This window comes from Protomyctophum bolini (assembly GCF_963924005.1).
Source record: "Protomyctophum bolini genome assembly, chromosome: 17".
Taxonomy (NCBI): Eukaryota; Metazoa; Chordata; class Actinopteri; order Myctophiformes; family Myctophidae; genus Protomyctophum; species Protomyctophum bolini.
Genome location: NC_137878.1, coordinates 26,241,178 through 26,256,495, shown reverse-complemented (window position 1 = coordinate 26,256,495; position 15,318 = coordinate 26,241,178). Strand labels below are relative to the sequence as shown.

The following is a 15,318-nucleotide window of genomic DNA, read 5'->3' as shown; positions in this document are numbered from 1 at the left end:
CCGACAACCAATCAACCAACCAACCAAAACGCAACAGCCCGTCTCTCCCAGCAATGGGATGTAGACTTTACCAAAACAAATCCACCACGCGTGGCTTTTCCCGCAGCGGTGACGTCACTTGAACCCGCCCCCATTCCTTTGTCATGCTTCATAATATTAGTTTATTTTGTAAAAAATATGTTATCTGAAATAGCTGTTTAGTGTTTTTTTATTGGACATCTAAACTCGCACTGGGCTGAACTATGAGAGGCAGGGGAGGGGAGGGACCAAGAGGCGGAAGTGAAGTCACTTTTCTCTTTGACAGACAGACCGTCCATGTTATTATTGTTATTTTGGTGGCTCTGTGTGTGTGATGACACCGTAGAGCTACTGCTGCTGTTGCCGGAGGAGGACGAGCAGGGAACGGACAACAGGCCGCCTACCTACCACCACCACCGCCCGACCGACACCGGTACAGGCGAGCCGAGCCGAGGCGACTGGCGAGGCGGCACCCTCCCGAATGACCCCGGACTGGAGGCAGGAGCCTCGTCGCCGCCGACGGCTGGGTGGGAAGAGTAGAGAGAAGGGAGAGAGATAGACTGAGAGAGAGAGAGAGAGAGGGAGAGAGGGAGAGAGGGAGAGAGACAGAGAGAGAGAGAGAGAGAGAGAGAGAGAGAGAGAGAGAGAGAGAGGGGAGAGAGAGAGGGGAGAGAGAGAGAGAGAGAGAGAGAGAGAGAGAGAGAGAGAGTCAGAGAGAAAAGAGAGCAGCAGCAACCCGACCAACCAAGGCAGCGACACAAAAACAATACGGCGTTCATCCGACAGCCTCCTCCCCGCCCTGCCGGTGCGTCTGTGCGGGTAACAGCAGCAGCAGCGACCCTCCACCTCCGCAGACATGAACGGCATCACCAAGGGCAGGTTCGAGGTATGATTGAATGATGATGACATCTTATCACTATTCACTATGGTTGTTTGTTTATAACAAGAATAAATGGGGAGTATAGTGTGTCTGTGTGCGTGTGTGTGTGTGTGTGTGTGTGTGTGTCTGTGTGTCTGTGTGTCTGTGTGCGCGCGCGTTGTGCACGTACACTGTACGTGTGTGTTCGATCCGTGTGCACCGCGGGTCTAATTTTACATGCTGCAGGACAGGAGGGAAGCCGAGGCTTTTGTTGGCCGAAGGGGGGTAATCCGAAATCCTGTTATTATTGTCCAGCCGGCACCAGCTGACAGGCATGCAGCGACAGCATGGAGCTTAGGGCTGCGGGGACTGACTGGAGGGGCTGGGGCAGGGCAGGCAGGCAGCCCGCTGCACCGGAGACCAGACCACCACACTGCCCCAGGGCTGGTGGTGGAGGTGGTAGACAGTGGTGTATTGGTGGGTGCTCTAAAAATACAGCATGCAAATTCAAGCCACTGTAGCAGACAGTGTTGTTTCATTAGTCAGTCGGTGACTTTGTAAAAGCATACACATATAATGGGAGAAGAAGTAAAAATGACATGAACATTATTAGGTAAGATGATATTACTTAAACCACTTGAACCCCAACGGACCCCCCCTTCACCAGAAATGTCCGATCTACAAGCTCACAGCAAGGCAACGATCTCCTATTATTTGCAGTTGTGCAGTTGTTGCAACTCAGGTCCGTTTGCCGTTTCAATAAGTGAATGGGGGGCAAAATGAAGATGAGATACGAGGGCACAGTGCCCAAATCTAAGTCTCAGAAAGAAAGAGGATGAGCAATGTAGACAAGACGGATGCATTACAATGTAATGCATCATCCATATAACAATGGATGGGCAAAATACCTCTACAGATATAAATATAATGTAGCTATCTATATCGCTATATACCTGTAGTGCTACACATGCGTACAGACTAGAGCAGCACATCTATTCTGGGTGTCCGTATGTTTACAAAGTACACTACAAAGTACAAACCACCACTTGTGCTACAGACACAAGAGAAACCAGAAACATGTCCTCCTTTCACTGAGCACTGGTGCAGGGAATGGGTACATACATGCCTTCTCCTTTCACTATATGCCACAGCATTGACAGTTGCTGATGCAGGGAATGGGTACATACATGTCCTCTGAGCGTGGACAGCACAGACGCATGGGGATGGGTACATGCATGCACGCTGCCAGTCTGTGCGATCCAGAGAAAGCTTTGATGTGGGATTTAAGATTAGCGCCTTGGGCAGATACAGTATGTAATACCTGTGGTGTAATGATTATGACTGTGTTTACACAAACCAAACCAGCCCCTGGTCCGACCGGTTATGAATGTATGTATGTAGCCATATATACTGACTGAGTATATGTAGGGCAGGCCTATACTGTATATAACAGTGTGTGTGCATGCGTGCGTGTGTACATGCATGTGTGCGTGCATGTCTTAGTGTGTGTGTGTGTGTGTGTGTGTGTATTTATGTATGTGTATTGTTCATCTCAAACACATGGTTGTGATTCTTCAGGGTTTGACTTGATGGCACTTACAAGTAGACTTTCTCTGTCAGATGCCTGGTCTATATCATAAACAGAGAGAGAGAGGGATGTTTGTGTATCTCAGTGGATTTCCCAGGCTCGTTAAGCTTCTTAGAAAGAGGTTGAAAACTAACGTATGGTGTCGAAACAACAGAGAGAGAGAGACAGAGAGTGACAGAGCGATAACAGAGTGACTTGAGCAGAGCAGGAGTTGAGAGAGCGGGGATGGCCCCAGCAATGAATATCAATATTCCAATATTATGCCGGACTGACGCGGGGGCAGGAAATCCTGATCTAATTCCGACCTCATCTTCAGCTGTATCTTAACGACATCTTCAAAGGCTAGAAAATAATTCGCTTAAAGCTGAGTCACATAGTATAGCGTACGGCTCTTCAGAAGCCGGCCAAATCCCCCCCCTCTCCTCCCCCCTCCCGCCCCCCAATGTTGTGCAGGATAGGAACGCCCCGAGTCAGTCGGTGTGGTTCTGGGGAGGAACTCCCTGCTCGGGAATGCTGCTCTGCTGCTGCTGGGCTGGCACAGGGAGTCATGACGGCGCTGACTGGGACCTTTAACCACTCTTAAGCCCTAGCTGGTTCATGTACTTTTATTGTCTGATGGTGTCGTGGTGCGAACATAGCCCATCTCCTGACATATTGTGAGCTTGTACGTAAAATTTTGACAATTTGAGTTTTTTTTTCAATGCTGCCCTCCGTCCCGGCTGGCTGGCACACGCATTGGAGCCAGCACGGCGGCGGCCAGTGAGGCAGGAACCTTTAATGGAGCATGCAGAGAGATGGCTGGTATGCATACCGGGGGTGGCCTAAAGGCCACATATTGCACAGTTGTGCACACGCTCCTGTGTCACAGGCTAGCCATCTTGCCTAATAACTGCCAAATTTGTCAGAAATGGGAATTTGGATGACAACCATTATTATTAATTTAGAGTAACCAATCATGTGTTTTCTTTTACACTGTTTTTCCATCCAATTGTTTTAGTCGTTTTGCCAATTAATTCCTCGCCACATACGTTTCTGTGTTGTCGCTGCTGTCCTACTGACTCACCTGCCAGTGAGGAGCCCCCATCGGGAGGATGTAAGGCCTTCGTCCTACTCCTCCTGCCAAACACTCCCTGCTGACAGGTGCCGCCTCAGCCTGTAGGAGTTTGTGCTCCCACCGCCCCGGCTTCCCCCAGCTTCCCTCCCCCAAACACGGGCCAATCGTGTTCGCATAGACGCCCGTCGCCTGACAAAGAGAGATGCACCACGCACGGTGGATTCAAAGCCACACAATCCGTGGTGGTGGCACTGGGCAGGCACTTTATCACTGTGCCACCTGAGTGCCCTAGAAAACCATTATTCTAAAGTTGTCGGTTATCAATTAATTTGCTCAATGAAATGTATAAAAAACCGACACCTGTCCTCGATTCTGCGGTGGTGGTACGCCAGCAGAAACCCTCCCGCTTGTCATATAGAAACCGTGGAACGCTGCTTTTTAGCAGTCCAGGTTGTCTCGTACACTACAGTAGGGGAGTCTTCTGATGGTGCATGATTTGCGGTGAATTTTAATCTCATCATGGAGTGCTTATGGGGCTGGAACAATTGATCAATACAACGAAGCGGTTAGCATTATGATGAAATTTGGTTTGGGTTTTGGTCCCAGGCCCGCTGGATTGGGTGGCTTCCCAAATCAGCTGTTCCAAATCTCTCTCTCTCTCTCTGTGTCTGTCTCTCTCTCTCTTGGAACGCCAGCTCAAAGGTGAGTGACGTCCATGCAGCACAGGAGGATGTTTAGAACAAAGCCCCCAAAATGGAGAGACCCATATCAGACAATTCATTGATACACTGCAACATTGGTAAATGGTGCACTGCATTATATAGTGCCTTTTTTATCCAAGGCACTTTACATAGATTGCACATTTCATTCACACACACACACACACACACACACACACACACACACACACACACACACACACACACACACACACACACACACACACACACACACACACACACACACACACACACACACACACACACACACACACACACATTCATCCACCGATGCCGGAAGAAGCCATGCAAGGTACCAACCTGCACATCGGGAGCAATTAGGGGTTCAGTGTCTTGCTCAAGGACACTTCGACACTAACTCTGGGGGAGCCTGGTTTCGAACTGGCAACCTTGCGGTTCCCATCCAGCCACTCTACCCCTGAGCCACCACCCTTACCCTTATCACTCTCTCATCTGGTTTGTCTGTCAAATCACTTCTGTTGCTTCATCATGTTCAGAATGTAGATGGTAAGCGAATTCAAGCGACCGTGACGTGACAATGTTGGGGATGAGCAAATATTATACTCAGTGATTTCCTTGCATTTAGTTTTGATGGTGCATAATTTCCTGACAGACGGCTGCTGACTTCAAAACCCTTGCGGGTGGACTTGCATCTCCTCTCCTCTCCTCTCCTCTCCTCTCCTCTCCTCTCCTCTCCTCTCCTCTCCTCTCCTCTCCTCTCCTCTCCTCTCCTCTCTTCCTGCGGTGCTGCTGTGCATCGTCTCCTCTGTTCTTTTGTTGTCCCACTCTGTCTGTTCCGCCTGAGTTACACCTGATCTACAGAGTCCACGGCGCTTTGTGCTGGCACTCGCTGTGAACTTATAGATCGACTACAATATTTGGTGTGCGACACCATGCACACAACCAAGTATCACACTGGTTTACTTATCCCCCTAGCGGGTGGGGAGGGAGGGAGGGGCTAGGGCCTAGCCCCTCCCTCCCTCCCCACCCCACCCCACACACACTCTTTTCTCCCTCATTTCTCGTTTCTAAGGGGTGATGTGAGGCGATCTGAGGTGATGTGAGGTGATCCGAACGTGTGTGTGTGTGTGTGTGTGTGTGCGACTGTGCGCGCAACGTGTGCGTGTGATGATCAGATGGAGCGAGCTGTGCATCATCAAACATTCCAAAAGCACCCCATTAGAGTGTGCCTTGGCTCTTCCCGACATCCTCTGTCTGTAAAATAATGTGTGGGTTTGAGCTGGCTGGTTGTCTGTCTGACTGTCTGTCTGTCGCTCTGACTGACTGGCTGTCTGACTGACTGATGGACGACTGACTGACTGTCTGTCTGTCTGTCTGGCTGCGGGAGCCCTCTCTCTCTCTCTCTCTCTCTCTCTCTTGTTAGGACACTACAGTTGGACAGAGTGCATGTGAGGATAAGAGCCGCTAGGGCTAGGCAATATATCGCTGACAACAGTGTGTGTGTGTGTGTGTGTGTGTGTGTGTGTGTGTGTGTGTGTGTGTGTGTGTGTGTGTGTGTGTGTGTGTGTGTGTGTGTGTGTGTGTGTGTGTGTGTGTGTGTGTGTGTGTGTGTGTGTGTGTGTGTGTGTGTGTGTGTGTGCGTGCGTGCGTGCGTGTGTGTGTGTGTGTGTGCAGTAGCACAGTGGATGTGCTGTGTGTGTGTGTGTGTGTCTCTGTGTGCAGTAGCACAGTGGATGTGGTCTGTCTGTCTGTGGCACAGTGGCTGTGGCACAGTGGCTGTGGCACAGTGGCTGTGGCACAGTGGCTGTGGTTAGTGGGTGTCTGTGTGCTCTCTCTGCTGTGACTTCCATTCATGGCTGGAAACGGCCAGCCCACCTGCTCTCTAGAATGTTCTGCCTCAGTGCAACAATCACCTTGTTTTACCTGCGGTATGAAAGACACTTTAACCGTTTTCAACCCCGGCTTTTCATTTTAGACAAATGTTTTTGCCGGGCAGAAGGTTTCAGAAACCTCTTATCTTAACTCCCTATTTGATCATACTACATAGACGTCACAACGTGTTGTGAGCTTGTAGATCGGATATCTTTGCTACAGTATGTTTAAGTGGTTTATGCAGAAGTTCAACTGAAAAAGTATAAATGGGTATTGTGTGTGTGTGTGTGTGTGTGTGTGTGTGTGTGTGTGTGTGTGATCCGCTCATCAGAAAACTGGGCTAATAATATACTCTGTGTTTGTTCACTTGTAAGCAAAGGAAATCCAAGGATACATTTCTAGAATGTTGTTAGCATAGCTGAAGTAAATTGGTCATCTGACTGCCTGCCAGGGTCACGTTAGCTCACTAAGGACACAGCTGATAGCAGGAACGTGTGTGTGTGTGTGTGTGTGTGTGTGTGTGTGTGTGACTGTGTGTGTGTGTGTGTGTGTGTGTGTGTGCGCGTGTGTGCGAGAAAGGCATGTCAAATCATATGATGTGTCTTTGTTATTGGGTGTGACCAATAACAAAAGTAGCTGATGATGATGGCTGCTACAGATGCTTGACTCTGGGGAATGTGACTGTTATGTAGGCTTCGGTCATCACGGGTCACTTCTGCGTATTCAAGGAGTGTTTCCTTTTAACAATCAGGGAAACCATTGTCAAAGTTTCCTATTATTATTATTATGATATGATATGATATAAATATTGAATGAATTGAGATGCCTGATGCCTTGTTGTATTAACCACCGGGGAGTTTCACTTTCACCTTTTTATTTATTTATTTTATCCCACAATTTTTGCAACCCAGTTTTTTTCACCCAGTGCCAATTATCTAATGTAATCCTGGGCGCTACACTTCCTCTGCCAACCTGGGGGGGCAGCAGACTGACCTCATGCCTCCTTCTATGCATGAGGAGTCCAAGCTGCTTCTTTTCACCTGACAGGGGGGGAATTTCCCTGGCCGGACGTAGCGCGTGGAAGGAACACGTTATTCCGACCAGTTCTTTTCCCCTCCATCAGGCGCCCTGGCTGGCCAGGCAGGGGGAGGTAGTTTAGAGACCAGGATTACTGCATGTTTTAAGTGGTTTAAGCAGAATTTCAACCGAAACAAAGGCTTTCTGTGAGCGATCGCATGAAAAAGTATGAATTGGTGCAACCTGGTGCTTTAATGGTTTTTGTTTAATGCGAGGGTGTTGTGAATGTTGTCGTTTCCCCACCCCCAGCCTGTTCTTGAGTGTTCCGTTACCATAGTGACTTATGGCTCATATCTGCCATTCACCCTCTCTTGCAGCCATTACTCATGCACGTACATGCACACGTGCACGCACACACACGCACACGCACACGCACACGCACACGCACGCACACACACACACACACATGTGTACAGACACGCACGCGGCTAACGTGTACATCATGTGTTGTTTTCTCCGCAGGTGTTCTCTAACAGCGATGAAGCCCCCATCAACAAGAAACTCCCCAAAGAGCTTCTGCTTAGGTGAGCTAAGCTTAAATGGCATGTAACGCACATACACACACACACACACACACACACACACACACACACACACACACACACACACACACACACACACACACACACACACACACACACAACCCAGGGGCAGGTCAGAGTTACTGATTAGTTTGTGTTGGCCTTGAACCACTAGGCTAGGGTGTGCATGAGTGTGTGCTGTCTGTGTGTGTGTGACGTGTGTGTGTGTGTGTGTGTGTGTGTGTGTGTGTGTGTGTACAGCACATATACAGTACAGTACTGTATGTATATATATATATGTGTGTCACCTCCCGTAGTCAGAAATGAGATTCCAATTACAGCCGTGACCTATAGACCGATATTTTGTTCCACAGCAGCTGTGCTTGTCCTACAAATTTGAGACAACATGCATACGCTCAAACACGCACGCACACACAAACGCACGCACACACAAACGCACGCACGCACAGACGTATGAATCAATCGGAATGATGGCTGGATGTGGGTGTATTTTTGTGTGTTTTCTTCAGAGTATTGCTTGTCGGGTGGAATCCGAATCCATGTCCAAAACTGTTAATTTGCAGGATTCAAAACAATCTTACAGGCTCAAAACGCATGTCGGTGTGACGTGTTTTGAGCTTGTATAGATGTGCTATTTTTGGAATACTTTTGTGTGACGCTGTGTAGTATGATCAAGTAGGGCATTAATTTACAAAAAAACAACACAAAAGGATAAAATAGGTTAGAATATACTTACTTACTATGCTCACAAAGAGAGTGAGTGTTTGTCATATACTGTATAGTCTCTGTCGGAGAAAAACTCCTACTTTTCAGGATTCAAATTAAAAAAACGGAAAAAGTAGCAGATCTACAATCTCAAAATGTGTCTCTTCGCGCCACGTTTCGAGCTTGTAGTAGTAGTAGTAGTTGTAGTAGTAGTAGTGTATTAATTTACAAAAATCACAAATGGTTAGAATATGAAGATAAGGTGTGTGTGTGTGTGTGTGTGTGTGTGTGTGTGTGTGTGTGTGTGTGTGTGTGTGCGTGCGTGCGCGCGCACTGGAGGGCCCACCCAGCCATATGGCACACATACAGTACGTGTATGTGTATATCGTCAGAGTGTGTCTATAAATAGACCTGTCTTTGCTGGTGGGGAATTCCGCAGTGCTCTGCCCCCCCGCTGCTTCCAGCTGCGCTCCACACAACCAGCCAGCACGCCCATTATCACTACCACACACACACACACACACACCCTTGTGAGTGTATATACACATGACCGACTGTCACATGTACGGTTCCATGTTCAGACACTTAACGCCTGATTTGGAGGTGCAAAAATAGCTGATCTATACAAACATCACAACGTGCCAACGACCATGCATGCACAACTGCTTTGTGGATGGTACTCTATTGTGTGCGACACAGGCCCGGATGATTCCCCGTCTTCCTCGGTCATGCACACCAGCCAGATAATGCCCTGGCAAATGAACAGCTGCTTCCTTCTTCCACGCTATTTGTTTTTCTTCGCTCGCGATTTGTTTGGTTTTATGCCTATTTATGCTTTCTAAGGGGAACGCTGCGGAAAGCACTAACGCTGGTAAACACGGGCGTGAAGCCAGCTAAGCCTGCAAACAAGCTGCGAGAGATACTGAGGATGATGTGAAACATAAAGCTGTTTGTTTGAGGGAGAGATAGCAGGGTTCTCCTTGTCCTGTTTGATGGAGGGATAGCAGGGTTCTCCCTGTCCTGTTTGATGGAGGGATAGCAGGGTTCTCCCTGTCCTGTTTGATGGTGTATAGCAGGGTTCTCCCTGTCCTGTTTGAGGGAGAGATAGCAGGGTTCTCCCTGTCCTGTTTGATGGTGTATCAGGGTTCTCCTTGTCCTGTTTGATGGAGGGATAGCAGGGTTCTCCCTGCCCTGTTTGATGGAGGGATAGCAGGGTTCTCCCTGCCCTGTTTGAGGGAGAGATAGCAGGGTTCTCCCTGTCCTGTTTGAGGGAGAGATAGCAGGGTTCTCTCTGTCCTGTTTGAAGGAGGGATAGCAGGGTTCTCCCTGTCCTGTTTGATGGAGGGATAGCAGGGTTCTCCCTGTCCTGTTTGATGGAGGGATAGCAGGGTTCTCCCTGTCCTGTTTGATGGAGGGATAGCAGGGTTCTCCCTGCCCTGTTTGAGGGAGAGATAGCAGGGTTCTCCCTGTCCTGTTTGATGGAGGGATAGCAGGGTTCTCCCTGTCCTGTCCTCCCTGTCCTCAGTCCAGGGTCCTCTTACCCAGAGGAGCAGTGATTCAGCAGTGTGCGTGCATGCATGCGTGCTATAGTTGTGAGGACCAACATATTAGGATTAATATTGCCATTTCTACAATTTCTTCCCATTTTTGACCCTAACCGTTAAAGATGAAAGTAGACGTCTAAGATTATAGTATAGGTAGAAATGTAAGGGTGCTCAACCTATTATAAATCATACATGACTCCAACCCTAAATTTCTTTCTTTTCAAAATATTTTTTTATTGTAATTTCAATATAAATCTCAGAGATCATAGGGCATAATGACATATTGCGCAAAACATGCCCCTTCAAGAAAAAAGGAACAAAAGTCCCAATTTAGTAAAGCCAATTCCCAATTCCCCAGCCTCTTTACGAGTACTCCATCTCTGCTAACCCCCACAATCAGTTATTGGGAGGGTGAAGCAACCCTAAACTTCCTGAATCTGTAAAGAAATGTTTTTTTTAACCATAGTAAAGCAACTATTCTTCTTGTGAGGACCAGGAAAATGGTCCTCGAAACATTACGTCTACTCTATTTCTCAGATTGTGCTATACTTGTGTGGACAATTGGCCCTCACAAGTATAGTAATTCAAGTCCACACACACGCACACGCACACGTACACGTACAAAACTCCTGTCTGCTCTGAGTTACTATAGCAACAGGCATCCTCAGTCTCCCGTGTCTCTCTCTCTTCTCTTCACTCTGGGCTGCGTTGGAGCATTGAGCGAGCCATAAACCTATGTTCTGACAGCCAAATGGTCAGAGAATGCTGTTGTGTACTGCTCCATGTCAGGACATAAACCTATTTTCTGACAGCCAAATGGTATTACTTCCCTGCTAGAAGAGAATGCTGTTGTGTACTGCTCCATGTCAGCACAAAAAAACAACAACTAAACAAAAAACAACAACTGCTAAACACGGACAGATTGAAGAAGAGAGAGAAAAGTCACTTGTGTTTTTAATTTTGCGCTTTGTTTCCGTTCTGTCGTACAGATGGGATTATGTAGCTGTGTGATGTTGGGAGTTTTTATTTTATTCTTTTCATCAACTTCCACAGAAGCATTCAATACCCCAAATGTGGGTAATATGCAGATACATAATAGCTTCCTCCAATGCATACCATCCTCCAATGCTACATTTGCAGTAAACCGATTGAATAACAACCCAAAACACGATAAAAGAATGCAAAAACAGACAATAAAAACAAAACAAAATCAGTGGAACAATACATAGCCCCACCACAGCAAACCGCTCACATTCCACCAGACCTCACGTATCCTCTCTCACTTAACGAGAGTCTGATCTTTTCCAGTTTTAGACTTGTTTTCATCAACTTAAACCTAATTAAGTAACTCATTTACTGCCAGAGTAAGTAAATAAATAAATCAGCCCTAGCCCTTTCTAAATTCTTTAGCATTAGATCGGACGTTATTTCCGTGTGTTCACTTCTTTGGAAGTCCTAGGATAACTCACAGGTTGGGGAAAATACTGAAAACACAGAAACATGCTTCAGAATACATCATTTTTTTAGTTTTAGTCATAGTCTTCTGAATAGTTTTCATTTTGTTTTAGCCACATTTTTGTCACCTGGAATGTTGTAGTACTAGTGTTAGTCTAGTTTTATAAGATTTTAGTCCACTATAAATCTACAGTTAAAGTCGACTAAAATGTATTTTGGCTGGCCTTGATGCCGTCGTAATGGCTGTTTTTACACTTGTCTACAATGAGCTTCATAAGCTCATATGAGCTTAGAGATTGGCTGTTTTCCAAATGCTCAAAATATTGTATAAGGTTCGAAATGGTTAAAGAAGTGTTTTTAGCTATCCCAGCAAGCACGGTCAGGACCTGGACGAATTAGTGACGTCTCGATTGTGACCAGATCAAGTCAAACCAAGACTAGTCAGATCTGTCCCAGAATATCATCTGATTTCAACTAACATATTCTGCCCATTAAGACGGATGTCCCTGGATGAAACAGAGAGTCCGATCGAGGTCAGATCAATATCATAACTAGTCAGATCTGGCCCAGAATAAGCTATATTATTGACTGGTGAAGACGTTCTGGAAATGACGTAAACATCATCCCCATATAGGCTGTGATCTGGCCTAGTCCTGAAAGTCACCGGAGTCACTGGAGGACGTCATCATAACGTTATCATGACGTCATTTGGCTTGCTGGGATAGGTTGAGATGGGACTCTGTGTAGGGAAGGGTTCCCAGCTTCCCACTCTCCTGGAAAACCTGGCAAAGTCACATATAACTTCAGAATGCCATTGTCCACGTCTGGATAAGTCATGTGAATGAATACAAGGGAGTTTTGAGAAGCCACAGTTAAGTCAGTCCAGACCCTGCTGGATGGGGATGGCTCCTACACTGGCACGCTACTGTGCCCTTTGGGTCAGGGTTCGTGACTCCCTCCCAGCATCTATCAATAGCACTGGTGTAAAGTACATTTACTCAAGTACTGTACTTTGTAAGTTTGAAGTATTTATACATTTCTGTACTTTTTAGAGGGAACTTATAGCTAGTGTTCCTCAGAGCACAGGTCTCCACCAGGTCAAGAATGTTTGTGATGTTACTTTGGACTGAATGTGTAGGAGTAATATAAACATGTGGGGGTTTTCTTTGGCAAACATTGTGCCTCCCATGTGGCGCTATAATAGGGAAATGTTAAAAGGGTGGCATTAATAGTGGAATGTGCGTGCAAAGTTTCACAGCAATTGGACACCGTGTTCATGATTTGAGGCATTTTGTTCAAAACGGGAAACGCCTGCAAACTTTAGATATCAATCAATCAACCATGATAGAATATAAAAAATCACACAGCTCTGTCTTGATCACATGACTATAAATATCATGTGTACCAATTTGTGTTATATTTGGATAAAATCTGAAGAACTAATATAAAAAATGTGTTTCACAGAAGTCGGCCTCCTGGTAGTGCTATAAAAGGCAGATTTCCTTGGCCTCTAGGGAGTGTGCATACAAACATACGCAGATCGGTGCAGTTATAAGTAAAGACTCGACTGGGCCTCTTATAGCGCCACCATGAGGCTGATTTGAAAAGTGGCATTTCTTCCTCAGCCTAGTGGGAATGTGTGTGCACACACTGCACAGTTTCACCGCAATTGGACGCTGTGTTCATGATTTGCGGCATATTGTTGAATTGTTCTAAATGGGCCAGTCGTGCAAACTTACAGTAGATGTCAATCGTAGTGAATCAGGATGGAATATGAAAAATCAAACGGATCTGTGTTGATCACATTGTAGAGATATGTATACCGACTTGTGTGATGTATGGATAAAATCTGTATGAGTAATGTAAAGAAATGTGTTTGGCAAAACAATATTGGGGGCAGAGGTTCGTCGTTGGCATACAGGGTGTGTGACCACAGTTTGGCATCGACCAGGCTAACGGTTCCGGAGATTAGCTGTACACGGACGGACGGACATACACGGTTGGAGTGCAAAACATACTCTCCCCATGCCTTCGGCCTGGTGGAGGCAAATATTGTACTTTTTACTCTAGTACAACTGTAGCGCCCTCTGTGACCCCACCCATCGCTGGAAAGCCTCGCAAACTTTTTAATTTGAAGGACTCCCATAACACTGACAGTTACGAGTCCATGTCCATTTGGTTCCATTTTTACACTCTGTCCTTGCGCCCCACTTTCCGAACTCCTGACATGCTTTTATCATCCAGGACCGGGGTTATGAGGTGAATGAATCCCTAGGGGTGGCAGTAGCTCAGGAGGTAGAGAGTGGCCACTTGGGAACCCGAAGGTTCCCAGTTCAATCCCAGGATCCCCCAGATTTAGTGTCGAAGTGTCCTTGAGCAAGATGCTCAAGGTTCAAGGTTGTCTTTATTTGTCTCCCTAAGGAGACATTTGTCTTGGAGACAGAGTCACAGCTGCATACAAATAACATATACACATTCACAGAAGGAAAAGAAAAACACCATGGAGCACACCAACATAAAAAAAACTGAGATATTGCACACATTCCCTTGATAAAGTGCAGCTAGTCAATAAAGTGCATCATCTGCTGAATCCTTCCGATGAGCAGGTTCATGCCTTGCATGGTTTCCTCCGCCAACGGTTTGAATGGGTGAATGTAATGCACAATCTATGTAAAGCGCCTTGGATAAAGGCTCTGTATAAATGCACCATTTACCATTTGATAGATGTGTTTTTGACCTATTTTCCAAACTTCATGCAAATGTGAAGGTATTGACGTGTTGTTACATGTGTCTGACTGTAGTAAAACCTGTGGTGGTAAAATTATATTCCGCTGTGAAACAACCGTTTAAAATCAGGTTCTTTGACAGCCTGTGGAGAATTTCACATGGAACTTGCTGATCGGTTTTAGTGTCCAGCCGGCGAGGAAGAGCGTGTTTTTGAGTTGGACTTTCCGCACACGCACAGGTTGTCAAAATATCTGATTCAGGCAGTGTTTACTTTCCACGGTGGAATATCGTCTTTTAATATGATCCTGCGTTTACTATAAAAACACGGACGGAGCATGTCAATGGCTTTTGGTTTGACGATATGTGACTTTGCGGACTATACCAGTGTCAGTCTTTTGCTTACGGTATGTAGATTACGCGGTTGACACGCACTGACATTTTGCACGTTAAACCCATGTACAACAACGCACTGACTTTTGTCTTTTGTGTGTTCACTCTTTCATTCTAGCACCTTGACTAACGTTCTTAAGTTTATATTGCACACTGCACAGTCTATGCCTGCTGCCATACTCACGCACCTTTATACCTTATACCAGGGTTTTGTGTAAATAAATATGTAGATTTTTGTTGGTTTTCTTGATCTCCTTCTTCCCGTTCTCTTCTGTGGAAAAAAAGTGACACGATGGGAACGATGCTTTTACTCTGTAAATCTGTGATGTGACAATCAAGCTGATTCTGATTCTGGCTCAGGAGGTAGAACAGGTCGTCCAATGATCCATGGGTCGGCGGTTCGAATCCCGGCTCCTCCTGTCTACATGTCGAAGTGTCCTTGGGCAAGACACTGAACCCCAAATTGCTCCTGATGTGCTGGTTGGTACCTTGCATGGCTTCCGCCGCAATCGGTGTATGAATGGGTGAATGTAATGCACAATCGATGTAAATCGCCTTGGATAAAGGCGCTATATAAATGCACCATTTATATAGCGTTAGTTATGTGGCCCATGTTATGTGGCCCATGCACCAACTGGTCTTCCACCAGACCTGCAGTGTTAATTCTGTAGAATAAAATGGAAAACAACTAAATGTTGAGTTGAGAACTCCACTCGCCATCATCATAATCTCTGCCGGTGTCATGTCAGTCACCTATAGGCCATTTGAAACAGATGCCAGTGCAGT

The 15,318-nt window shown here is 46.3% G+C and overlaps 1 protein-coding gene across 5 annotated transcripts in view; it reads left to right on the top strand.

Annotated features, from left to right (window-relative positions):
- Positions 1 to 317: 317 nt before the first annotated feature.
- fbxl2 (F-box and leucine-rich repeat protein 2) overlaps positions 318 to 15,318 on the top strand; it is a 39,272-nt gene continuing 24,271 nt past the window's right edge. For 4 of the 5 annotated variants that reach the window (XM_080787547.1, XM_080787545.1, XM_080787544.1 and 1 more), the window contains exons 1-2: positions 318 to 904; positions 7,632 to 7,693. In XM_080787547.1, the coding sequence (XP_080643673.1) occupies positions 875 to 904; positions 7,632 to 7,693 (92 nt within the window). In that variant the 5' untranslated portion in view covers positions 318 to 874. The remainder of the gene's footprint in view (positions 905 to 7,631; positions 7,694 to 15,318) is intronic. The other variant, XM_080787548.1, reaches the window with a different exon arrangement.